We start from the raw sequence: 27,878 nt of genomic DNA on the forward strand, positions 1-27,878 counted from the left end.
TGTTTCGGTCGGCGTTGATACGTGTCTCGTTATTTTACATTGTTGACATGGGATGCATTGCCGTGTCCATGTTTGGCAATTTTTGTTTAGCGCCGGCCAAATAAAACGCGATTTTACGAGTTTTTGAGTCACGCGAATTCCTGGGTGGGAAAGTCCGTGAAGTGCATTGAATACGTCGCGCCGCAAGGATTTCGGTACGTACGGTCGTACGATGTCGCCTGACACGTCACAGTATATTTCCGCGTCGTAATCCGGAAAACGAATTTTCTTAAGCTGCAATGCGGATGTATCGGAGTTAATGATGTCGTTGAGTTCCTCATCGTTTTCTTGCGCGGCGGCGAGAGTTTTGTGATGCACGGATTTTCCTATGGCTTCGATGCGAGATAGGGCGTCGCTACATTATTATTCAGCGCTTTTATATGCCTTATATCGGTCGTGAACTTACCGATACAATCTAGCTGCCGGAATTGTCGCGGCGAACACTTGTCGGGATATTGACTGAACGCATAAGTGAGGGGTTTGTGGTCAGTGAAAATAATAAAATTCCTCCCCTCTATGGCGTCTCTAAATCGCTTGGCTGCGGTATACATAGCGAGCAATTCGCGATCATACGCGCTTTATTTTCGCTGCGCGGAATTTAAGGGTTTAGTTAAGAAACCCAACGGTTGCCAAGTGTCATTCGCGCGTAAGCTGCAACGCCGCTCCTATTGCAAAGTCGGACGCGTCTACAGCGAGGCTGATGGGCGCGCCAGGTATAGGATGCGCTAACATCGTAGCGTTAGCTAGGGCGCGTTTTGACTCGCTAAAGCTCGTTTTGGCTTCCTCCGACCAAATAATGGGCATGTTGCCCTTTTTCGCCCCTTATAGCAAATCATTGGGGGGTTGTAAGATTTTAGCTGCCCCCGGTATGAAACGTCGGTAAAAGTTAATCACACCGAGGCATCTTCGTAGTGCCTTGATGTTCTCGGGGAGCGGTGCTTCATTTATGGCTTTAACTCGATCGGCGAGCGGTTTTATACCCTGCGCGTTTACCGTATGGCCTAGGAAGGCTATTTCGTCAACGCCGAACTCACACTTTGCGAGGTTGATTACTACGCCGTACTGATTTAGACGTTCGAACAAAATCCGCAAGTGCTCGCGGTGCTGCTCCTCGGTTTCCGAAGCTACCAAGAAGTCATCTACGTACGCGTATACGAATTCTAAGCCTCGCGTGATTTCGTCGACAAATCGTTGACAGGTTTGCGCGAGGGCCTCCGATTGCATTTCGAAGCCCAAACATCATGTTGGTTGCCTCGAAAAGGGAGAATGGTGTCGAAATCGCGGTTTTTTTTACATCCTCAGGCGCGATTGGGATTTGATGGTAGGCGCGCACTAAATCAATTTTAGAGAATATTCGCCTATCGTGTAGATGCTGCGCGAAGTCTTGTATGTGCGGTGGAGAGTACCTGTCGGGAACAGTGCGGGCGTTCAGCGCCCTGTAGTCACCGCAAGGTCGCAGACTTCCATCCTTCTTTGGGACGACGTGTATTGGAGATGCCCAGGAACTCTTCGACGGGTGCATGACTCCTTGCTCGACCAGTGTTGCAAATTCCGCCTTGATTTGCTTGAGACGGTCCGGTGCGAGCCGGCGGAGTTTGCAATATACGGGCGGGCCGTGGTGGTTTCTGAGGTGATAAGGTGTCGATTAATTCTCACAAAGACCGGAGTATACCTAACTACGTAGTTTATTAGAATATACCCAATGCGTACACTAGTCGTACAATATACTGGCTGTCTCGTTTCGCGGTCGCTAATAGATCGGCGCAAAGAAGTATCGGTTAATTGTTGCTGCTCGTGTCTCTCGGTAACTAAGGATGCGTCGCTACCCTGTCCGCTATATTTATATCCGCCGGAATTGACGACAGGCGTTGGGATTTGAATTTCGAGGATGTTCTCGAAACGTCCCAACGGGCGCCGAGCTCGCGACCTTGTTTACATTTGTTGGCTTTTTGGGTAGCTGACTCACGAGCCTATGGTCACGGTAAAAACGACGGATTTGGTCTAATGATCGGAACCGCCTAAGGTCGATAGATCTATAATTAGCTCGTGTTTGAGTAAACACGGTTTCTTGTGTAGCGGATTTGCTGGGCAAAAACCATAATGACTTTTGTCGACAAGTACCGCTACAGTACCCCCCTGCCAGTGTTAACGCTACTTCTTTTACATTAGCTTACTTATGATAGCGGGGGTGCCCTTGCTAACCGCTTAATTCAAACCCGCTTGAAAGCGGACAGGAAAACGAACTCTCCTGCCCGAACGCGTGGTGTAATGCGCTCTTGCGTCTCCGTCGGGTTGTTGCGCTTGCTCGCTGCTTTGCGGTCGGAAGATTTTCCTAGGTACAAACACGTCGTGGGCTTGTGCATTCCTTTCCAGGTGCTCAATATCTTCCGACACGATGAAGGCGGGTTTTAGACGGTCTACGGAGACTTTTACGCCTTTATCCTTCACACGTATGATAAAGGTTTTCTCCCCACGCTGTATATCCTGATAGGGGCCATCGTACGGTGGTTGCAGTGTTCCTCCGATTGCATTGTGACGTACGAAAACGTACGGCGACGTTTCTAAATCGCGGAACATGAATGTTTTCTTCTCGCCATGTTGTGAAGTCGGCAGAGGTCTGATCTCGCTCATTCGCTCTCGCAGACGGTTTGCGAATTCCGCGTTGGCCGTTTGTTTTGCTGGTGCGAAAAATTCCGCTGGCAATCGTATACCCGTACCATAGATCATTTCGGCTGCCGTTGCGCTCAGGTCTTCCTTGATAGCGGTTCTAATGCCTAGAAGAACTATGGGAAGGCTTTCGACCAGTTGCTCGAATTGTGGCATTTGATTGCGGCTTTAAGCTGCCGGTGGAAGCGCTCTACCATCCCGTTTGACGCGGGGTGATAGGCTGTGGTACGCAAATGCTTAATGCCGAGCATCCGGCATCGTTCTTTGAAGAGATTGGATTCGAATTGGCGTCCTTGGTCTGTTGTTATTTTTGCTGGGACGCCAAACCGCGCTATCCATGTGGAAAGAAGAGCCGAGGCAACGGTCGTTGCTTCCATATCTGGTATAGGAATTGCTTCGGGCCAATGTGAAAAACGATCGATACATGTTAGACAATATCGGCAGCCTTGAGAGTGCTGCATGACGATAATGTCTAAATGTGTATGCTCGAATCGTCCTGCGAGCTCTCCGAATGTTCCGGACGGCGTCGATACGTGTCGCGTTATTTTATATTGCTGACACGGGATGCATTGCCGTGTCCATGTTTGGCAATCTTTGTTGAACGCAGGCCAAAGAAAACGCGATTTTACTAGTTTTTGAGTGGCGCGAATTCCTGGGTGGGAAAGTCCGTGAAGTGCATTGAATACGTCGCGCCGCAAGGATTTCGGTACGTACGGTCGTACGATGTCGCCTGACACGTCACAGTATATTTCCGCGTCGTAATCCGGGAAGCGAATTTTCTTAAGCTGTAACGCGGATGTATCGGAATTGACGATGTCGCGAAGTTCCTCATCGGTTTCTTGCGCGGCGGCGAGGGTTTTGTGATCCACGGATTTCCCTATAGCTTCGATGCGCGATAGGGCGTCGGCAACATTATTGTTCAGCCCTTTTATATGCCTTATATCGGTCGTGATCTGACCGATATAATCCAGCTGCCGGAACTGTCTCGGCGAACACTTGTCGGGATTTTGACCGAACGCATAAGTGAGGGGTTTATGGTCAGTGAAGATAATGAAATTTCTCCCCTCTACGGCGTGTCTAAATCGTTTGACCGCGGTGTACATAGCGAGCAATTCGCGGTCATACGCGCTATATTTTCGCTGCGCGGCGTTTAAGGGTTTAGTTAAGAAACCCAACGGTTGCCAAGTGTCGTTCGCGCGTTGCTGCAACACCGCTCCTATTGCAAAGTCGGACGCGTCTACAGCGAGGCTGATGGGCACGCCGGGTATAGGATGCGCTAACATCGTAGCGTTAGCTAGGGCGCGTTTCAACTCGCCAAAGCTTGTTTTGGCTTCCTCCGACCAGGTAATGGGCATGTTGCCCTTTTTCGTCCCTTGCAGCAAATCGTTGAGGGGTTGTAAGATTTTGGCTGCCCCCGGTATGAAACGTCGATAAAAGTTAATCATACCGAGGTACCTGCGGAGAGCTTTGATGTTCGCGGGGAGCGGTGCTTCAGTTACGGCTTTTATTCCATCGGCGAGCGGTTTTATACCCTGCGCGTTTACCGTATGGCCTAGGAAGGCTATCTCATCAACGCCGAACTCGCACTTTGCTAGGTTGATTACTACGCCGTAATGATTTAGACGTTCGAACAAAATCCGCAAGTGCTCGCGGTGCTGTTCCTCGGTTTCCGAAGCTACCAGGAAGTCATCGATGTACGCGTATACGAAATCTAAGCCACGCGTGATTTCATCGATGAAACGTTGACACGTTTGCGCGGCGTTTCGAAGCCCAAACATCATATTGGTTGCCTCGAAAAGGCCGAATGGTGTCGCAATTGCTGTTTTTTAATGTCCTGAGGCGCGATTGGAATTTGATGGTAGGCGCGCACTAAGTCAATTTTTGAGAAAATTTTCCTACCGTGTAGCTGCTGCGCGAAGTCTTGGATGTGCGGTGGAGAGTACCTGTCAGGAACAGTGCGGGCGTTTAGCGCCCGGTAGTTACCGCAGGGTCGAAGACTTCCATCCTTCTTTAGGACGACGTGTAGCGGAGATGCCCAGGAACTCTTCGATGGGCGCATGACTCCTTGTTCAATCAGCGTTGCAAATTCCGCCTTGACTTGTTTGAGCCGGTCTGGTGCGAGCCGGCGGGGTTTGCAGTGCACGGGTGGGCCTGGTGTGGTTTCGATATGGTGCTCCACGCCGTGCCGAATTTTCTCTCGCCCAAAGGCCGGTGGGCGCGTTAGATCAGGATATTTTGCCAACAGTTGATGATAGACCGAATCCCCCTTTACGGTCTTAATCATGAGTTGTTCGCAGTTGGCGGCGTATCCCCGGGTCGTTAGCTGGGTTGTTGTGTCAAGAAGACGTCTCTTTCTTGGGTCCACAAGCAACCCGTAATGGCTCAGGAAGTCCAGGCCGATGATGGGGGTTTGCACGTCGGCGATCGTGAAGTGCCATTTGAAGGCACGTCTAAGGGACAGGTTCAGCTCCATCGCCAAGGTGCCGTACGTTGCGATGGGCGTCCCATTGGCAGCGAATAATTCGTACGCTGCTTTCTTCACGTTTCTGGATAGCCTGCTTCGGGGATAAACGCTGATGTCGGCCCCGGTGTCCACTAAGAACGAGGTTTTCGTTCTCTGATCTACGATGAAGATGCGGCGAGATCCTAAGCCTTCGTGATCCGCCGCTTTTACGGACGGCTGGGGTCGTTTCCCGTCTTCCACTTACACGGGGCGGTGCATTTTGTGGCGCGATCGCCGAATCTCCCGTGATAAAAACAAATTCCGTCCTGACGCGGGGTGTCACGCGAACGGCGACGACGTCGTGTAAGGGAGTTCGAGCGTCTTCGCGGTCTACGGTACGCCCCGATTTTTAAAGCCTTAATCTCCTCCCTCAGCCTGCTGATTTCGGCGGCCAGCGCGTCGTTTTTGTCTGCATGCGGTGCCGATGGCTCGGCGATTGTGCCCACCCTATGCGCTCGGTGGCCGTGGCGATCGTGCGCCTCGTCGATTCTATCCGCAGTCCTGGTCAGCTTTTCTATGTTCGTATTGTCAACTGCGGCCAGGACTTCCCCGATACGGTCAGGGAGGCGGTTCCTCCACAGGTTTAGGATTAACTCGTCGGACGCGAGCGGGCTGGTTAGTTTCTTTAGGTCATTGTAAAACTGTGAGGGCTTTCTGTCGCCCATCTCTTCGCGTTCAACTAACCTTTCAACCTTGGCGCTGTCCGATTCTGTCAGGACGCGGATTAGCTCGCTCTTCAGTTTCTCGTACTGGCGGGTGGCGGGGAGGTTGGTCACGGTATACTCTATCTTTGCGAGGTATGGTGGGTCGAGGAATCCCATGAGGGCTAAGGCTTTTTCGTCATCGTGGCTAATGCCGGCTACGCCGAAATACTTCTCTAGGATCGAAAACCAGAAACCGGTCTTCGTAGGCATAAATGGCGGCACGCGGAACGAAGCTGGAGATGGTTTGCTCTCCTTTTCCATAGTGCGATTTGCGGACTATACTGTTCACACCGCGACTAGTCTATCACTGTCACCTCTTACACAAAAAAATCACGTCGGGGTCACCAGTTGAGGTGGCAAGGTGTCGATTAATTCACACAAACACCGGAATATATCTAACTACGAAGTTTATTAGAATATACCCGATGCTTACACTAGTCGTACAATATACTTGCTGTTTCATTTCGCGGTCGCTAATCGATCGGCGCAAAGAAGTGTCGGTTAAATTGTCGCTGCTCGAATCTCTCGGTAACTAAGGATGCGTCGCTACCCTGTCCGCTATATTTATATCCGCCGGAGTTGACGATAGGCGTTGGGATTTGAATTTCGAGAATGTTCTCGAAACGTCCCAACGGACGCCGAGCTCGCGACCTGTTTACAATTGTTGGTTTTTTGGGTAGCTGACTCACGAGCCTGTGGTCACGGCAAAAACGACGGATTTGGCCTAATGATCGGAACCGCCTAAGGTCGATAGATCTATAATTAGCTCGTGTTTGAGTAAACACGGTTTCTTGTGTAGCGGATTTGCTAGCAAAAACCATGATGACTTTTGTCGACAAGTACCGCTACATGCAGTGCAAGCCATCTGCACTCCATCCCGCGTTGCTTAACAGCCAACGGTCTACGTGCCGTCCTTCCGACGCGCAATAAATCCAAGGAGCTACAGTAAAACTAACTTCTTAACGTCATTGTTTCGACACACGTTTTCTGTCTATGACCGATTTTAGAAAAGTCCTTGGATTTATAATACGCTCTTAAGAATTACGGAGAAAGCGGGTAGTGGCCTGACGCAAAAAGCGGAGATTTATCTAACGGAAAATCCGGATTTTCTCTTAAACAAGGCATCAACTAGCAACATTGGTAGGAGGTTCCGTCCCCTCTCATCACTCATTAACACTGACTAGAACCAATGGACATCGCAGATCGTTGCCGTCACCTTACTAACGAAAAGTGTGAGCAACGAATCCGTTTTCTTCGTTCAAAAAACCACACTCACACCCACACCGACGTTTTCTCCGTAATTGCATGTGAGGAAATAGTCAGTCTACTTCATACGGTTAAAGTCTAGTCATTCGGTCAATCAATGTCTGGTCTGTTTAGTCGCCACTTCTATTACAACACGATGGCCTTCATCTATAACTCTTTATACCATACGTAACGGTGTAACTCATTGGTGTAATAAGTGCTGGAGATATCAATTTTATAACCCTGTTAATCGCAGTGTTATACTACATCAATCACCTCTATTATCCTAACCGGAATACGGGGGTCGATCTATGGTGTTGATTATTACAATCGTAACGGGAATTTACGACTCCCGTTGACGCGTTTTCTCGCGACCGCTTCTCCACACGATAGCTCGAAAATACACATGTATTTCATATGAATCAGATTCAAATTTTTGTAAATTTCGTTGAATTAGTTATATAATTTATTAAAAGTTCTCTGAACGAGGTTTCGATAAAAAACTGTAATTTATATTACTTAAATTATTAAAGTTTCTATGTTTATTAATTCATTCATTTCTGTAACTTTTGCGGACACTTTTCCAAAATATTTATTGTTGTTCTAAATAGTCATTCTAAATTGTCCCTGTATTTATAAACCGAATTGTAAATTAAATTACGCTTAAAGGTTTTGTTAAAAAATATTTATACTTATGGCATTTTCGCGGTAACATGGAGTTTTCAATCTCTTTGCTTACCTTCAACGATGTAGCCTTATAATTTACCGAGTTCACCACGTGGACGTGACTGTACTTCTATTTTCCACATTAACTATAGAAGACTGGAAAGATTGGAACTTTATATTTTACAGTGCAAAAGCAAAACGCATTTTGTTGTTTAAGAATGCTTTCGAATCGCATGTTATTTCTTTTGAAATGGTAAGTGCGAGAAAGAATTCCATGCCTTTATAAACAAACTTTGTTCCCATTCTTTACTTTTTCCCAAATTAATCTTTTTCTCCCGTATTCCTTTTTAAAAAATTGCAGTGATTTTGATCATTTAAATATCTATCATTGATCTCAGTGCAGATAATTTTTCCATATTTCAGGCAGTAATTGATCCAGTGATTATTGTAGTATTGTAGTTAAATTCAAGTGTAAAAATTTTAGAGTCCTCAACACACGCTGGCTTCTTGAAGACAAAAGATCCCTTGCAGTGGCATTGGCATTACTTTATGTAAAGATCACAAGAGATGATAAACGTGATAAATCAATTTCTGTAGATTTTTTGATTATATGTTGAGGGTAATAGAGCAAAAGATTGAAAAATAGTTGACAAACTTTGCAAAAAAGCAGATGTTTCTAGCATCATTCGATAGTTTTAAAATGTTCAAAACTGTCGAAACAAATATAAATTTAATGCAACAAGCAAATAAAAAGTACGTTATTTGTCTTGAAATTGTTGTGCTGAGAAAATTTTCTCTCCTACAAAGAAAAATAAAAAGTATGGCATATTTACATTCAAAGAGTTAATAGCTTTGATACAATGTCAAATCCCCGTGTTTATAACGTGTAATTAGGAAGACAAACGATTTACAATGTTGAGAAACTATATTTTCCAAGCAAATATGTGTTTTAAGATTGAGATTTATGACACCAACACCGAAGATAGTTGTAAAAGTATAGGAGGGATTCGGAAAATACAAAAAATTTCCTTTACTTAGCACACAACAGTTATACATATATCTTATACTCTAAAGACCTTGAAATCCTACTCACACGCTTGTTTGTTGTCAACCGACTCTTCTAGATACTTCTAACGACCGACTATTGTCTTTCGACCCAACTAAGGCCTGGATGCCCTCTGACGCTTACACACACATTCACATGTACAGTGTAAATGTATCTTGTTCTCAACAATAGTGGACACATATAAAGATTCGTTAAGGATCAACGCGTAGAAATCACTTTATGGATGCAGAAAATCTGGCTTCGTATAACATGACGGGATCTGGCGGCTACATTCTCGATATCGCTAAATGTGTTATGAACTATTGACATAGTCGGGAAATTCATCATATAATAGCGTCATATAGCCATAAGTTGACACACCAGTTCTCATAGACATCTCTACGCGTGTCGCTTTTTGCTTATTCTGCGATATAAGCAAATCTTTTTTATCGAACCAAATGGAATTTCCGTGGAAAGATTATCTCGGAGTACGTTGTATGTTATTCATCATCAAACAAAATACATTGCAGTTACAATTATGATATAATACATAATTTTCTTAAATCGTTAGATTACAGTTTTCCAAAAATAAATAAGATAGGTTTAGAAATCGCTACTGTGAATTTTGTAAATATACTGATATCCAAGTAAAATTTAACTTTGCTGCTGTTTAAAAATTTTGTTTATAAAAGTGAAAAAATTCCTTTCTTACCTTTAAAGATATATGGACTAGTTTTTAAAGTTTGTAACAGAATGCTTCAAGAAGAGTAACGCACTTGGGAACATGAATAAATTGGTAGTTTCAGAACGATTCTGATGCATTTTTAATTGTAACGCAAAATTCCAACGAAGCGATAGAAAACGTGATTTTTTGCAAAAACTGCTAAGAGTAATTAAAAAGTAAATAAGCAAAAATTCTGTCTGTATAATGAACTAATATATCAAAATAAATATTAAATTAATTAAGCCAATTGAATTAATATTTCAGACAACTGACGCGAGAGTGCCTGCGTGGGTGCAGAATGTATACAGCCTTGGATCAATTGATGATTCTACTTAATGCTTTACTTTATGACTTTACTGTATCACTTTCACCTATTATATGACTGTACAGTCGCGAATAGGTCTGCTTGTGTTCTGTTTACGAGTTGTTCGCCAGCTCCAGTGTAGACACAATCCTATTTTTGTGCATGATCAGTATGCAGGCAGCTCGCTGTCTGTTCTAGTCAATGCAGACGCAGCATTGCTAAGGCTATGCAAATATAAATTATTAAAAAGTATAATATCGTACAATTCATCTAATTATACGCGTTGTTGGGTTAATCCCTCGACGACGTAATAAAATGACGAAGAATTCGAGACGAACGAATTCAATTTACTGTACTTACTACTATACTGATCAAAATTTACTGTATTTCTCGTAGCGGGTAGAAAAAATTTATGCTTTGAACATTTCATAAGGAATAAATATTAGTTGTATTGGGAATGATGATATTCAAGTGTGACATTTATTTCTTACGAATCTGAAGGTCTCTATTACTAAAAGTGACTATTTATGTATACAAATTTCCCATCAAAATATTATATTAAAGTATACATCAAAAAAAACTTTCTTCCCAAATCAGTGGAGCGATTTCAATTAAACTGTGAGTACTTTATCGATAGCGTTCAATAAATAGAACGAACAGTTATTTTATTAATTTTTGTTTTACATTGTTATTTTTATGAATATAGAGAATTAATATGAAACATAAGCGCGGGAAAATGGCGGGAGTAACTATGACTCTCTTACATCCTTTACGTATACATCTATACGTATACATCCTTTCAATCGGCTTGCCGAATAACGGTTTATTTTTACCGTGAAGAGATGGAATTAACACCTAACCATGAGTAAAGTATTATTTCTCGGTCCCAGAAGCACTGTGGCGGACTTATCCGCTTCGGAGAGGACCATAATCGACGGATCGGCAACGTCCCTGGATTATGCAAAGGTTATGGTGCCGCTAGTGTGGAATCAGGTTGCCCGTCCGGTCTGTCAGAGAAGGGACATTCACCTTTTCTTCGTGATATTGACAGACCTGGACAGACAACTTGATCAACATCATATGGATGCCCGCATCCAGTGGGGGTGCATATATTGCGAAAGAAGTTTCCCGAAGCTTCATGGGGCAAAATGCCACATACCTAAGTGTAGTGGTATGAATCAAAGGAAAGAGTCAGCATATAAATGTGGAGCATGCCACATGATCTTCGGGACCCAGACAGGGCTATCCACCCATGAACGGCATGCGCACCCTGCCCTGACAGAAGAAGGGGAGCGGACCCCCAGAAATGGACAGTAGCAGAAGTAACTTTCCTGAAGGAACTCGATGAAGTCTATAAAGACCACAGATTTCCAAATGTAGAAATAAATAAAATCCTCACAAACAAAACAATTGATCACATTAAATATCAAAGGAGAAAATTAAAATTAGCTAGTGAGGGCGAGGGCCATCAGGAGGTTGCCCAGGAGATGGAGGGTGCGATTCCGTTAACTCAGACAATGCGTGGTACACAGAGTCTGCATTAAACGGGAGTAGCGAGTCCATCCAGCAATGGAAACTCGAAATAAGTAAAGCAATCGAGATACTATCCGAGGTGCCTCCGTCGTTAAGGGAGGTTAACGATCGGTTGGACGAGATATGGAGAAGTGATAAAGGGAGCAGGCCCTTACTGTCAACATTAGCAATTTTATTTACACATCTCTATACGGAGCAATAGAGAAAATTAATGAATTAGAGGATAATAAAACAAGAAAGCATCAAGTGAAACGAAATAAGTATAGTCGGAATAAGAGCAGGAATTCCAGGAAAAGATACTCCTACGCACATTGCCACGAGTTAATTCAAGAATGTCCTAAGAAGTTGTTGTTAACAACGATCATGCATACCTCAAACCAGCCAGGCAACCACCAGAAGCTGTTGAAATGAGGAGACTCTATGAGGGCTTATGGGGTTAAACAGGATCTTCGAATACCCAAATCCCGGGAAATAAAGCCTCCGAGCTATCCTTAAATGACTTATTTCCGCCGATAACCGCCGAGGATGTGGGCAAGAAAATAAGTAGTATAAGAAAAAAGGCTGCGGCAAGACCAAATGGTTTTCAAAAGGAGCACTTAATGATACTTGGCCTGCCTGTTATGTTGACAAAGATTTTTATATATTATGTTATAGTTCCTATTTTGCGACCATATGGAAGGAGAATATGACTATTCTAATACCGAAAGTAAACAAGCCGAGCAGTTATGTCGAGAACTGGAGACCTATAACAATAGGCCTCATTCTCGGCCAAATTTTCTCCTCCATTCTCGACAGAAGGATAAGGAGGGATGTAATGTTCAACCTAAGGCAGAAAGGGTTCACGTCTGAAAATGACTGTAAAGTGATCGTGGCCCTTCTTAATGCTGCCTTGAATTACGGTAAAAGAAACAACGGGGCGGGGGGGGTTATTCACTATTGTAGATATCTCCAAGGCTTTTGACACCATACCTCACTTGGCGTTAAAACCTTGCATGACGAGGAAGGATGTGCCGACCCATATAATTGAACTTATTGAAAGTATGTATAAAGAGGGCAAGAAAAACATCAAAGCGAAATGTTATATAGGGGTCGAAATTAAGATCCTGAGAGGAGTTAAGCAGATCGACCCTCTATCGCTGCTGCTTCTTAATCTGTGTCTAGAGCCGCTGCTAGAGATAATAGAGGAACAAATGTTAGTGGCATAAATGTCAATCAAACTAGAAAGATATCCTGGCTTTCGTCAGACGACACAGTGTTGTTTGGTGAGAATAAGAGGGAGGAGCAACACCAAGTGGACGCGCTCCATGAATATCTGGAAGGCCTAGGAATGATCATCTCAAGGGGAAAGAGCCAAACATTCCAGATGATCGCTAAAAGAGACACCTAGTTTTTTATGAAACCGCTCAAGAACATTACAATTGCAACCATTGACCTCGATGAGGTCTTTAGATATTTCAGATATTTAGACTTCAGACTGTGGCATTAGAGTGCCACAGATTCTGATCGTGGTTACAAGAGTCAGAAAAATCTCTCTAAAGCTATGCCAAAAAATTTGTAATGATTCCGAAGTACATCTTTCCTCGATACATCTATCAGTTGTTGATAAATCCACCAAGTGACGACGTGTTAAAATTTCTGGAAAGCGAAGTCAGGCAAGAAATAAAGGCCATTTTACATTTGGTGCCTTCAACTGCTACTGGTTTTTTCTTTGCTTCTAAGGTCTGTGAGGGGCTAGGGTTACCGAGATTGGAATATATTGTGAAGCTCGGTACCCTAAAAGATGTTATTAATTTTAAAAATTCGATTGATCTAGCGGTCTTTAATCTCATAGATGAGGAAAGCGAAAAGAAATTAAAGAAAATGGCCAACTCCCTAAGGATCAATTGGCCGGCCACTTCTAAGGACATTGAGAAGGCAAGAAAGAGGCTTAGAAGACAGCATATAGCGCAATGGACAAAACTTAAAAGCCAGGGGCAAGGAGTCAGCGACTCCTCGAAGAACAAAACTGGCAACGTGTAGCTTAAAGAATATGATCTGCTCAAGCCATCGAGATTCATCGATGTCCTTAGGCTTAGATCCAACACCTTTGGAACGAGAACTGTAATGGCACGGGCTTACAAAAAGATAGGTGTAGCCTGTAGGAGATGTCGTGCCCAGCCCGAAACTCCTGGACACATATTAGGGCTGTGCCAATACACCAAAGGTCAAAGGATTAAGAGGTACGATGAGGTGAAATCAATCTTCGCCGAAAAACTAAGGAAGAATAATGAAGTATTTGTCGAGTCTACATTGAAAGTAGGAGATAATCTCTGGAAGCCCGACCTTGTAGTCAGAAACGATAAACGGCTTCTCGTAGTCGACATTACTGTCCATTACGAGAATAAGGATTACCTCCAGAGAGCTGAAAAGGAAAAGGCCGGGAAGTACTCTTCATGTCTGCAACATCTTAAAAATAAATTCAATATCGGCGACGAAGAGGTTTCGCCCACGGTCTTGGGCAGTAGAGGCGCAATAACGTCTAACACAGAGAGAATTTTGAAACGAATTGGAATATCGGACAAGGAAATAAAGACGATCGTAATGAACGTCTAGAGGATTTCCGTGGAGATGTGTAACATATTTTTGGGCGGGTGAAGAAGACCCAGTTTTTAACTGAATTTTATGTTGTTGACTATGGTTATTTACTACTTATTTATTAAGAATTGTACGTATTGATAAGAATTGTACATAGTATTAATGAATAACAATTGTTTATATAACATATTTATTGATTGATTGTTTTTAAAAATGGACGTCTAATTATTCTTTTAACTATTTATTGAGTAACTGTATTTTAATTATGTAGAGGTTTAATCGCTTAGGGATAGTGCGAAATGACGAGAACAAATTATTGCTATCGCAGCTCGTTAATATATATTTCAAAGAATTGAAGCGTCACCAGATACAAATGTTGAGGAGATACTCGATCGCGCTGTTGGGTTACCGTGAATACTCTCTCGATATTGTACTATGTTCTAGTCATCCGCGAACATGTCTGTTTATTTATACTGGTCGGAGGAAAATCGAAAAATTTGAATTTGTCTTGACCCGGCGGTTGCCTGTAACGGCGACATTGTTTTGCCCGGAGTTTGTGTTACTTGTATTCTGATGGTCTTGATACTCCGAGACAGAACAATAACATGATTTGATTTGTCCTCTAAATCATGTGCCGCTATATTACCCCCCTACCAGTGCTAGCGTTTTTATTAAGTTAGACCGAGTATCTTCTTGGCGTAATTCCTTGAACAGTTGCGATTCGAATTGGCGTCCTTGGTCGGTCGTTCGCGCCACTAGATAGATGCGTTGCTCTTCGTTGTGCCTTTTAACAAGTCGTTGAGTGATTGAAGAATTTTCGCGGCCTCCGGTATGAAACGTCGGCAAAAGTTGATCATACCGAGGTACCATCGTAGGTCTTTAACGGTCGCGGGTAGTGGTACTTTAACTATAGCGTCGACGCGTTCAGCTAGTGGCTTTAATCCCTCGGCGGTAACCGTGTAACCAGAAATTTGATTTCGCTAACGCCGAATTCACTTTTCGCGAGATTGATCACGACCCCATATTTGTCGAGACGTTGAAACAATACTCGCTAGTGTTCGCGGTACTGCTTTTCGTTTTCGGACGCTATTAGAAAGTCGTCTATGTACGCGTAGACGAAAGCGAGACCTCGCGTGATTTCGTCTACGAATCGCTGGCACGATTCCGCGGCGTTTCGAAGCCCAAATATCATGTTGGCGCTTCGGAAAGCCCGAAAGGTGTCGCGATCGCTATTTTTTGTAGATCTTGTAAGCGCGCATAAGGTCGATTTTTGGAAAGATTCGCTTACCATGGAGTTGTTGCGCGGAATCCTCAATATGGGGCGGGGAATACCTGTGGGGTATGGTGCGGGCGTTTAACGCGCGGTAGTCGCCGCATGGTCGCAGACTTCCGTCCTTTTTCGATACCACGTGCAGAGGTGACGCCCATGAACTTTTCGATGGCCGCATCACTTGTTGCTCGATCATCGCTTGAAATTCCATCTTGACTTCTTTGAGGCGATCGTTGGCCAGGTGTGGTTTCGATGTGGTGTACTACCCCGCGACGTACCTTCTTTCGCTCGAAAATAGGTGGACGAGTTAGGTCTGGTAACTCCATCAAAAGTCGATGATAAACTGATTCACCGACTATAGTTCTTACGGACGCTCCATCCGTCGTGCCGGTGTATCCCCTTGCCGTCAGTTGAGTCCTCGTGTCGATGAGACGTTTGTTTCGCGGGTCCACGAGCAACCCATAGTGGCTCAAAAAGTCCACACCGATGATAGGTGATTGGACGTCGGCTATCACGAATCGCCATGTGAATGCCCTTCTGAGGGACAGGTTGAGTGTGACGGCGATGGTGCCGTACGTTGGGATCCGCGTCCCGTTGGCCGCGAACAATTCGTACTCGCATCTGTTCGTTGGTTAGCGTATTTTGCTACGGGGATACACGCTTATGTCGGCCCCAGTGTCCTCGAGGAAGGACGTCAGCGTCGCTTTATCGGTGACAAAAATGCGGCTGGAGCCCATGCCGTCGTCGTCTGCCGCTTTTACGGACGGCGGGCCCCGTTTCCCTGCATCCATTTGCACGGAGACTGACACTTATACGCCCGGTCTCCGAACGTTCGGTGGTAGTAGCAGAAGTCGGGGTTTCCCGATCTCTCTCTCGATCTTTCTCTTGATCTCGGCCGGTTACGCCTTCCCGCTTCGGGTCGCCGCCTAGGACGAAGCTCGCGCTTCGACGCGCGCATTTCCGCTCGCAGTTGAGATATTTGTTCGCTCAGGACGTTGACGACGGGAAGCCATGGTTCGCTTGTTGTCTCGGGTTGTGCCGGCTGCTCGACAACGGTCGCCAAACGAGGTGCGTGCCGGTCGTCCTCTGAGAGATCCTCGTGTACCTCGTCAGCTATCCGCAACATCCTAGCCACGTCGTCGCCGTCGACTCCAGCCAGAAAGCACCTGACCCGCGTTGGTAGGCGGTTCTACCACAGAGTGAGGATAAACTTGCTGACGCGAGAGGACCGGCAAGTCCTTTGAGATCATGATAAAATTTCGAAGGTTTCCCGTCGCCGATCTCTTCCTTTTTTCCACCAACCTTCTGAATTTCTTGTCGTCGGTATAGAATTCTCGCTGTGTATTGAATACTCGCTCGATATTGTACTATGTTCTAATCGTCCTCGAACGTGTCTGTTTATTTATAATGGTCGGAGGAGAATCGAAAGACAGCGACATTGTTTTGCCCGGAGTTTACGTTACTTGTATTCTAACGGTCTTGATACTCCGGGACAGAACAATAACATGATTTGATTTGTTCTCTAAATCATGTGCCGCTACAATTATTAATTTATCGACTATTTGCCTAATAAATTGATGAAATCAATTTCTAGGCAAATATTAGTTTCAAGTCCCTACGAGGGAATACCTCGGAATTATGGGCCCCATTTGAAGTTCCACAGTTTGAATGTAAGCAGCATGCCACTTTTAAACGGTGTATTAGGATCCTTGGAGAGTCATTGTTCCTCAGGGGCACTTCAGGCTCGTCTGCCCTAGTCGCACTCCTACTTCTCTGTTGTACCGCCGGTAACATTAGCGCAGTGTCGCCGTGGGTAATGGTCCCCCGACGCGGCGCCAATGGCTAAACGGAGTGCGGCGACGAAGGAGGCATGGTGACGACTCAGCTATGTCCCTGGACACTATTCTGAAAATTATGGTGCCGTTGGTGGGAGATAAGGTCGCTTGTCCGGTCAGCAAGGGAAGGGAAGTCCACCTCTTCTTTATAACCCTAAGCAGATCTGCACAAGCACCTTGGTTTACATCACGTGGATGTCCGTATCCAATGGGAATGCTTGCATTGTGACAAGAGTTTCCTGAAACTCCATGGGGCAAAGTATAAGTGTGAAGCTTGCCCCATGAATTACGGGACTCAAAGAGGGCCATCCACCCATGAACGGCGTGCGCATCCTGCTGTGAGAAATGTAAAAAGAAGGGGAACGGAACCCCTAAATAGAAATTGGACTGTAGAAGAGGCAACCCTCTTGAGAGGGCTCGAGGAGACATATAAAAATCACAAATACCCAAATAAGAAGATAAGTAAAATCCTCACTACCAGAAGGATTGACAAAGTAAAATAAAAAAAAGAAATACATAAGAGTAGGTGGTGAAGAGGCGAGTACTCGAGAGGGTACCCAGGTGACAGGGGGAGGATGCGATCCCGTTAATTCAGGCAATGCGCGTACGCGCGAAGAACCTGAATTTAGCAAAGAAATAAGAACGACGAGTCTACCCATCAGTGGAGACTCGATTTAATGCAAGAGATTGAAAGACAAACCAAGATTGAAGGAGGTAAATGCTCGGTTAATGCAAATTTGGTCAGAAAATAAAGAGAACAGGGAAGCCCTTATTGATAATGTTACTAAATTTATTTGCAAATCTTTATGTGGAGCAATAGACAAGAGGAATGACTGAGACATAAGTAAAAAGGGGAAGCCTCAAAGCAAAGGAAATAATAAGTATAACAACAAAAGTCCGAAAAAGAGATACTTCTACGCACGGTGCTAGGAGTTATTCAAAGAATGGTCCAGTAAGTTGGCCGACGTTGTGGTTAACAATAATCGTGCATAGCTAGAACTGTCCAGGCAACCGCCTGAAGCGGTTGAAGTGAGGAGGCTCTACGAGGATTTATGGGGTCGTGCTGGTCCCAGGAAATAGAGTCTCTGAACTATCGATTAACGAATTGTTCCCGCCGATAGCCGCTGAGGATGAGGAGGAGAGAATTATAAGAACGAGAAAAAAATTTGCGGCAAGTCCAGATGGACTACAAAAGGAGCACTTAATGATCCCCTGCTTGCCCGAATTACTGGCGAAAATATTTAATATCTTATTTTATTCTCGACCGAATTATCTCTTCCATCCTCGGTGGAATAAGATGGAGGATATCTCTAAGGCTTTCGACACAATACCCGACTTGGTGTTAAAACCTTGCCTGGCGAGGAAGGGTGTGCCAACCTCTATAATTGAATTAGTCAACAATATGTATAATGAGGGCAAGACAGTAATAAAAGCTAAAGTAAATAATTGAGGAGCAAGTCAGCGGCATAAACGTGAGTAATAATAGAAAAGTGCCTATCCTGGCCTTCTCTGACAACATTGTCTTGCTTGGTGAAAATAAGAGGGAGGCACAACGCCACGTGGGTATTCTCCATGAATATCTGAACGGCCACCTCTGGGGGAAAGAGCCAAACGTTTCAGATTGTCGCTATAAAGGATACCTGGTCCGTTAAAGAACCGCAAATAAGGCTCGATAATACGCCTATTCCAACCGTTGACCCAGATGAGGCATTCGGGTATTGAGGCGCCAAAATGGGGCCTTAGAAGGGTATCCACTGTGGCATCGTAAGGCCAGAAATTCTGAGCGTGGTCAGAAGAGTTAGAAAGCTTTCTTTGAAACCATACCAGAAGATTGAGTTACTAATTAATTACATCTTCTCTCGATACACTTAACATCTCTTGATCAATCCACCAAGCGACAGTGTTTTAAAATTGTTGGACAGCGAGGTCAGACAAGAAATAAAGGCCATTTTACATCTGGTGCCTTCAACTGCCATTGGTTTCTTCCATGCTCCAAAAGCAAATAGGGGATTAGGGTTATCGAGATTTGAACACATTATCAGACTCCGTACTCTAAAAAGCGCGATTACTATTAAGAACTCAGTCCATCCAGTGACATCTAGCCTGATTAACGAAGAAAGTGACAGGAAAGTAAAGAAAATAGCGTACTCCCTAAGGATAAAATTGTAGTATCGACGGAAATATATATTAGGTATACAATTTCTTTTATACTATTTATTTTATTTTAAATTAGTTATACAGATATTAATGAGACAGACAACAATGGTTGTTTAATATGAAACTAATAGTAACAATCTTATTCTAACTTGGCTACTCGCGCAACTCCGCAACAATAACAATTCTACTCTTAACAACGCAACTCAACAACGCTAACTCTAACAACTCTACTCTTCGACTCCTCGATTAATTCTGCCCTCTCGACCCACTCTCACTTTTCGATTAACCGCTCCTTGGATTCGAATCGTTCCCCTCCACCAGCGCTATTTTCCCCTTTCTCTAATTCCATCCTGTTAACGCTTCGCAAGAGCTAGGTGACTTTGGTCACACAGGCTTTTTCTATGTAAACTAATAACCGAAAGACAGGCGACCTTGTTTTGCTTAGTTTCTAACCAGGTTTTTCCCCACGATACTACAAAATGGTCGGCCACTTCTGAGGGCATTGAGAAAGCCAGGAGGATTCTAAAGTATGGACACGTCAAACTATGGTTAGAGTTGAGAAACCAGGGTCAAGGAGATAATCACTTCTCAAAGAATAAAACTGGGAACGCGTTGCTTGAGGAGTATAATCTGCTTAAGCCCTCGAGGTTCATGGATGTCATAAGTCTTAGGACAAACACTTTTGCCACAAGGATTGTATTGGCACAGGCTGACAAAGAGTTAATCACTTCTCAAAGAATAAAACTGGGAACGTGTTGCTTGAGGAGTATAATCTGCTTAAGCCCTCGAGGTTCATGGATGTCATAAGACTTAGGACAAACACTTTTGCCACAAGGATTGTATTGGCACAGGCCGACAAAAAGTAGACATAATTTGTAGAAGATGTCGTAGGGTTATGCCAATATACCAAAGGACTAAGGATTAAGAGGTACGATGAGGAGAAATCAATCCTCGCCGACAAGCTGATGAAAAATAACGAGCTATTGGTCGAACCTACGTTAAGAGTAGGGGCTAATCTGCTCAAACCGGACCTAATAGTTAAAAACGAGGAACGGATTCTCGTGGTCGATGTTACCGTCCGTTATGAGAACAAGGATTACCTCCTAAAGGCAGAAAAAGAGAAAGTCTGCAAGTACTTCCCATGACTAAATTACTTCAAGGAGAAGTATAATATCGACGACGGAGAGATTTTGCCCGTGGTTCTGGGCAGTGGAGAGGCAATAACCCCTAATACAGAAGGAAATTTGAAATGTATGAGGATCACTGATAAAGAAATCAATACTACAACTCAATCGAGATGCTTAATATATTTTTAGATGGGTGACACTACGTTCGCAAATTTTCGGATCCTGTACGTTCGTAAATTGTAAGAAAATCGCCGTCTTATCGAAAACCTAACGCAAGAGGGATTGGTTTCAGGTTAGGCTATTTTCCAGAGAGCAACGCGTAGACTTGTGTCACGTACCAATGGTGTGGACCGTAGAGACTTCGAAATATTCGCATCAGCCCGAGGAGCCGAAGGATTTTTTCGAATTATTTTCTTAAATAACGTTAGAAGATAACGACATTTTTACACAAGTCGTTCTGTTTCTGAGTAATACAGACGACTGTAACTTTTATTTGATCGCTGGGAATGGTTGAAAAAAATCATTCTCTTTAGCCGCCATTTAAGGCTCAGCTGAGAACTGGCACGGACTAGGGGAATCCGTCTGTCCAATTAAAACAAAGCATTGCGAGGATTTAACGCAATGTGATTTCTATCCAGTGCTCTGAAACGTCAACGTGAAGAAATTGACAAAAAAAACATACAAAAGCACGGGTAAACGGCGAGAGTAAATATGACTTTCTTAAGGAGTTAGGTTGCGGTTAGATTGGGGATAGTTTACGCCCTGGGAAACCCCGATGAATCTGATGTTCTCCTATAACCGCGTGGTGGCTGGTCGGCGCCTTTGGCACCCGCCAATTGCCGATGCGATGCGGAGAGCTTCGGAGAAGTTGATGGGACCGTATCTGCCAAGACCACTTACCTCACCGTTTTGTGGGGCTCCCCGTCACCCTGCACCGGCCTTGACCGGCGTAGGGTGCGAAAGAGTGAGTGGCACCACGATGGAAACCCTTGTTGACGACATCTGCGACATTGCTAACGATTATTATTATGCAAAACAAAACGAAAGGGAAAATCCTTTACGGTGCAGGTGAGGGATACCCCAGTACCGGCGCAGCAGCTGGTTGTAAAGCGAGCCCCGCTGCGTCGTCATCGAGCAACCATTGCCGTCCAAGGGCGGGTCCCCAGACCCGCGGACGCGTTTATGCGTCTGGCGAGGGAGGCACGCGAACCAGGCGGAGGGTCTCGGAAAGGGTCGGATGAACCCGACGATATGACTATCGGCCCGGCATCTTCGTGGGGTTGAACGCATCGACGGCGGGGGGGGGGGATCTGACGACAAAATGTCGTTGTGTTTTTCCTTTCCGGCCATTGCGGGCACGCTCGGCAAGCGGTCGTACGCGGTGGGGTACGCGTCCGCGTGAGATTCGGATTCCGCGTTGCTACCGACTCCCGATAAAAGGAAGAGGAGGGTCGCGAGGTGCGGGGCGGACACCGACACCGATACCGACGCCGAAGCCGCCTCTGTGGGCTCCGTTGCCGCTACCATCCGCGGCGGTGCCGACGGCGGCGACGACGCGCGAAGTGAAGAAACAAAGATGTGACCTGACGACAAGCAAGTGACCGTGAAGGACGCGGAACCGACCCACGGTCAGGAAAAAGCGGACGGCGCATACCTGCGGAGGAGGGTGCGCCTTCTGGAGAGAGAGGTCAATCGTCTCCAAGAGACGGTAAAACGGTTGACCAAGGAACGCACGGAGAGTGCAGCCGAAGTTCTAAGTAACGACAGTGAAGAACAAGAGGTGAGGATCACCTCTACGAGGGGGATGAAAGGAAATGCTCCCGGAGCCCCAACAGGAGCGATTATAGCCCCCCCCCCTATCCATGGTCAGCGTCGCGCCGTTTCCGCTGTCCCGACGGGTTGGGGAATAATGTAAAAAATAAGAAAATGGATAAATGGAGGGTGAGAGAACCGAGGAACTGGCATCGTCGTCTTTGTCGTCGTCATCCTTGCGAACAGGTGTTTCGGTGCTCGGGGCGGCAGCCGGCATCAGTCGATCAGGGACGAAGACTTTCGCGAAAGTGACCGCTCTGTTTCCGGCGCGCCCCTGCACAGGGAATGCGGGTAGCGACGGTGATGCAGGTGTTAATGAGAGAGGAAAATGGCGTTACGCTAGTGGACGGGATGCGCGCGGAAAGAATATGCCTGGCCATCCCCGGTCCCCACGGTGTGCCGCGGTATCGCTCAACGTGCACGCCGGGCTTTACCTACAAGGATGCGATGTCGGTGGTCAAGAGAGAGATGAAGCACTCCGAACTTGACATCACGCATAAGATCGACGAAGGCGGTCACGGGGGCGTTATTATTCGAAATCTCAGGTCAGGACGCTGGGAACAAAGCATCGCGACTGACCGAGCGGACGGCGGCTACGCTCAAGGGCTTCCCCGCAAAGTCACTATGCCGCGGAGGACAGCGGAGCTGACAGTAATCGGGCTGGAAGACTGGGTTACCCCGAAGGAGGTGGTGGCCGCCATGCCGATGAGGGGGGCTGCCATGTTGACGAAATCAACGTGAGGGTCATACGCGCCGCTTCTCGGAGCCTCGGGTCGGTGTGACTACGCTGCCGGCAACAGCGGGAAGGAAAATTAGTGGAAGCAACGGCGGAAGAGGAGACGCTCCATCAGAAGGTAAGCTCCATATAGGTTGGTTAGTAGTGAGAGTTTCCCTTCTCCCGACAGGCCGACTTCAGTGCTTCTAATACCTGGAGTCGGGTCACGTGCCCCGGAGTTGCACGTCAACGGTCGACCGGTCGCACCGTTGCTTCCGGCGCAGAACGGAAGGACATCGTGCCTGGGACTGCATGGCCCGGGTACCTAAATGTCCGGTGTGCGCGGACCTGGATCTGCCCGTGTCAAATGGAATCACCGGCATGTAAATCGCTAGCCCGTAAGTGTTAAGGTATAGAGAGGATTCGGAAATACAAATAGTTATCTTTATTCACACACAACAGCTATACATATGTATTACACTCTGAAGACCTCGACAACCTTCTTGCACGCACGCTTGTTACCAACCGAATCCTCTAGATTCTTCTAACCGTTTTCCAACCGCCTTTTGTCTCAACTCTGACCTGGACGCCCTCTGACGCTTACACACACATTCACATGTACGGTGTAAATGTATCATCTTCCTAACAGTAATGTTGAGCCATGTGCAAAAGTCAAGTCGAAACCTAATGGTTCGCTGTAAGATAGTATGAAATGACATGGATTTAGGTATGGTCATTGTCACAACAGCCGTGTCGTTCGTGAATGTTAGTATTTTACTGTTGGTAGTTATACGCAATCCAGTGAAATTAAATAGTTTCAAAATTGAAGTAGGCGCGAAAATTAGAGTATTATGATGGTGCAAGTCGAAAGGGCCTGATTTCCTATACAAAAATAAGTCGAGGATGAAGTGACAATTTTTGACACAAGACTTGGTTTTCTGGAAAATCAGTTATTAAGTTCCTCTTATTTGACTCGCTACTTTTTAAGTATACGCATACCTACATGACGGAACTTCACATTCCATTTTTTGGGAAACGAAGCCAGGAAAAATTTTATATATCTGTATGCACGTCTAAAAATACCATTTATCCTCCATATATACATGTATGTTTTCTTAAATATTTAGTCTATTCGATAACATGAAATAACAAGACTGATTACCTCAGCCAACGTTCATACCGCGTTGGAAATGCGAAACCATACTACTTAGACCCAAGACAAGTAAAATCGGCCCAATAGAAAGGGAACACTAAAAAATTCCATCTAAAAGAAAAGAGGGCCGCACAGGAGGTAAGGACCGTTCCTAACGATGGCGGTGATGCGTCGGCGAGAAAGTAGACGACGTCGTCAACTGGCCACATGAAGGCTAGAGAAAAGGAAGAGAAATGTGTTCGTGCCTACCGCGAAGGGAACGGACTTTTTTTGCGTGAGGTGGGGAAAATGCTGTTACGCATGCCCAGTGACCCGCATTACTGGGTTATGTGAGACTCGGGCGGATGTTGTTGCCATAGCCACTAAAAACCCCTCCTTCTTCCTCTGCTTTGAGGACAGACAACCCCGGTAAAACCTGTCGGCAGTCATCAGGGTTGTCTTTTCATGCCCCGTTGTATCTTCTTCTTCGGGCAGTTATTGCTCTCGTCATCTTCTCAGCCAGTTCAAAATACTGGGCTGATCTCCTTCTGCGGTTCTTTGTTGTCTTATACCTCTGCCGTCACTGCTCCGCGCAGTTGTGGTTGTTCTCGTTCTCCTCCTTGCCTCCTCCAAGGCCTTCCCTGTCACCCTCCTGTGAGACATGACGGTCTTGCAGAATTGCCTGAATTTATCCCTGCTCTCGTTCTTGGCGGTCACCGTGGCGATCAGATTGTCCACGTCTATCTTCTCGCCAAGAGCGTTCTCCAGCTCGATCCTTCTGTCCGTCCACTTCGGGCACGCGAAGAGGGCGTGCTCTGCATCGTCGTTAGGGTCTCCACAGTCGAGACAGTTGCTGTCGCTGTTCTTGCCAATCCTCTTCCTATAGACACCGAAGCTCCCATGCCCGGTTAGCAGCTGCATGGTGTGGTGATCGATGTCCATCTTCTTTTTGGTAAATAGCAGCGCACTCGGTATTTGCTTCTTTGTGACATTCTCCTTTTTGTAGTTGTTCCACTCCTTCTGCCACTCCTCTTGGGCATTCTTGCGAATCGCCTCCGGTTCTTCCTTCAGCTTGCTGCCGTCATCCGCGCCAATCCTGGACCCATGGTTCTTGTTCCTCTCGTAAGTCTCTCCGAGCATCTGTATCTTTATGTAAATCGGGAGATTCCCGGTCACCACGCAAAATGCCGCGTAGGAGACGGTACGGTATGCCGTCGTTGTTATGCACAGGGCCGTTCGTTGCGCTTGTTTCAGCTTTTTCCTGTTCTTATCTGTATTCGCTGCTCTAGCCCACACCGGTGCTCCGTAAGTCACGATGGACTCCCACACATTGTAGTAGAGCCTACGAGCCAAGCTGGGCGGCCCGTTGATGTTAGGTAGTATTCCCCTGAGGGCTCCTATTAACTTGTCGGCTCTATTACACACCATCTCGATATGCGCACCGAAACTCCGACTGGTGTCGATGATGACTCCGAGATACTTGATGCGGTCGACCGTTTCGATGTCCGAAGAGCCCAACCTGAGTTTCACCACTCTCGGCACTCGCAACCTTGTGATGAGCATGACTTCCGTCTTTTCTTTCGCCAGTGTGAGCCCGACACTCGTGCACCAATCGTTGGCGATCCTTAGCATCGTGTTGACCTTGGCGGAGGCCTCTTCGTTCTTCCCGGCGGAACATGTGATGGCCAAATCGTCTGCGAAGGCGGTTGCTCTGACCATTGGCATGTTGTCGAGTCTCTCGAGCAACCGGTCGTATACCAAGTTCCACAGGAATGGTCCGAGGATGGATCCCTGCAGAACGCCCGCTGCCACCTCGTACTCCACCGTGCCGTGCTGGTTGCTCACGATGATCTTCCTTCCAGATATGTAACTGCCAATTAGCCTTTTGACCTTCCATGGCAGCTTCCTCCTGTCAAATTCCTCGTATATGCTCTTCCAGCTGAGCGAATTGAAGGCATTGCTAATGTCCAGGGCGATCATCACGCATATTACCCTATTCTCTTTGCAAATGTCGGCAAACTTCATCACCTGCGTGATGGCATCTACCGTACTCCTCTCCGTACCGTCCGTTCCGATGCATCTTTCGATGATCTTCTTAAAGCATTTTTCCCAGATCATGCTCATGGCTGGGAGTATGCTTATCGGCCGGTACACGTTAGGGGACTGGGATCCTTTTCCGGATTCCTTAGCACTATTACTCTGGCAGTTTTCCAGCAGTCTGGGATCCTTCCTGATTCGGTGATGCCGTTGATCACCCTTGTCACGAGCTCGCTCCTGCGTCATCGCCTTCGCCGATGACGACGCTGAGGCTGATGTCTCCATCCTCTTCGGTCTCTGCCTCTTCGCGGCCCTCGAAATGGGAGGGTCCGTATCGCATGGTGAATAGCCTCTGTAGGACTGCTTCCACCATGTCGATCGGCATCTCGCTGGTTGGTCCCTTGCTTTTGCATCTCTTCATGACCGTGCGATAGGGTTTGCCCCAGGGGTCGCTCTCCAGTATCTTGCAGCATTCTGCCCAAGTTGTTGTTTTGCTACGGGCGATCTCCTTTTTTAACTGCCTTCGGATCTCCTTGTAGGCGTTGACGAGGGGCTCGGTGTTGCCGGCATTCTTCTTCCTTTCTCTCGTCACCTTCCTGAGCGCTTTGTGCGTCTGCGCTCTAAGTTCCGCGATTATCGAGTTCCACCAGTAGTTCGCGTACTTGCGGCTCGCCGCACAGTTCACCTTCCTTAGCATCCCTTCGCACGTACCTTCGATGCTCTTTTGCAAGGACACGGCCCCATCCGCTCCGATAGCCGCGTTGAGGTCCTCCTTCTTCAGTGTGTCGTCGAATCTGCTCAGGAACTCCTCCGGCGCCATGTCCTTGGTCACGTACCTATAGAACATCGATGCGGTTCGAGTCTTCCTCGCCTTAAACCCGTGGAGCACGTACAGATGGTCCGAGGCCGAGTATTTGTCCAAGACCGCGCTTCCAGCGTGTATCTCGCTGACCTTGTTCGATACACTTATTATGTCGGGGAAGCTCGTCTTCCCGTTCATGAAGAAGGTGTACTTTTCCTTGAATCTCTATGGAAACACCCGGTGGCCGCTTAATGCCTCTATTAAGACTCTCCCTCTCTTGTCTGTGGTCGATCCTCCCCAACAGGTTGACTTTGCGTTGATGTCTCCGGCCACGACGACCTTGTCGTGTCTTCTAGCAACGTTCTTCGTCATAGATGACAGCGTGTCTATGTACTTGAAATAATCTTGTTTATTTATGTTAGGCGAACAGTATCTGCTAAAGCAGAAGACGTCGTCGACGCGGACGCCCACTATCCCGTCGCTCTTGACCTCTGTTGTTTCATCCCGAAGTTCGCCATTGAGGAGGGTGACCCATATCGAGGCGTCTCCTTTGGTGTCTTTAAACCAGTGAGGTAGAGATGCCTGTTCGGCTCGGATATTATTATTATATCCGGCCTAAGTTCGATCGCGCATTGGTGCATCAAGTCCTGCGCCAGCTTGCATCTGTTGAGGTTTATCTGCAGCATCTTCATTTTTTCGTTCTCAACCGCCTTATATATTCTGGGCAAGCCAGAGACCCGGTTACGTGGTCAAATTTCACTCCTTTCTCCTTGCTGCAGATGGAGCAGCAGGGTGCGTTGACGCAGGCAGCTATCGTGTGGTCTTTGGCTCTACACTTCCTGCAAATCTCCTTTCCAGGGCTTATCGCCGTGCATTTGTTTGCGATATGCCCGAACGTGTGGCATCTGAAGCACTTTACCACATTGGCTAGTGCCTTTATCGAGACGATCGTCAAGCAGGTTCTGATCTTCCAGCTCGCCCCCTCTT

At 46.3% G+C, this 27,878-nt stretch overlaps 2 protein-coding genes across 2 annotated transcripts; both read right to left on the reverse strand.

Annotated features, from left to right (window-relative positions):
• Window positions 1–2,244: 2,244 nt before the first annotated feature.
• On the reverse strand, window positions 2,245–2,766 carry LOC125387004. The gene has a single exon (XM_048414179.1). It carries the CDS (start codon window positions 2,764–2,766, stop codon window positions 2,245–2,247), a length of 522 nt encoding a protein of 173 aa, XP_048270136.1.
• A 258-nt stretch (window positions 2,767–3,024) lies between these two features.
• On the reverse strand, window positions 3,025–6,174 carry LOC125387005. Its single transcript, XM_048414180.1, has 2 exons — window positions 5,894–6,174; window positions 3,025–5,411 (listed from the first exon to the last, which is right to left on the reverse strand). The coding sequence occupies exons 1-2, from the start codon at window positions 6,172–6,174 to the stop codon at window positions 4,484–4,486; spliced, it is 1,209 nt and encodes a 402-aa protein (XP_048270137.1). The 3' UTR covers window positions 3,025–4,483.
• Window positions 6,175–27,878: the final 21,704 nt, after the last annotated feature.

This window comes from Bombus terrestris, unplaced genomic scaffold, assembly GCF_910591885.1.
Source record: "Bombus terrestris unplaced genomic scaffold, iyBomTerr1.2, whole genome shotgun sequence".
Classification (NCBI taxonomy): domain Eukaryota; kingdom Metazoa; phylum Arthropoda; class Insecta; order Hymenoptera; family Apidae; genus Bombus; species Bombus terrestris.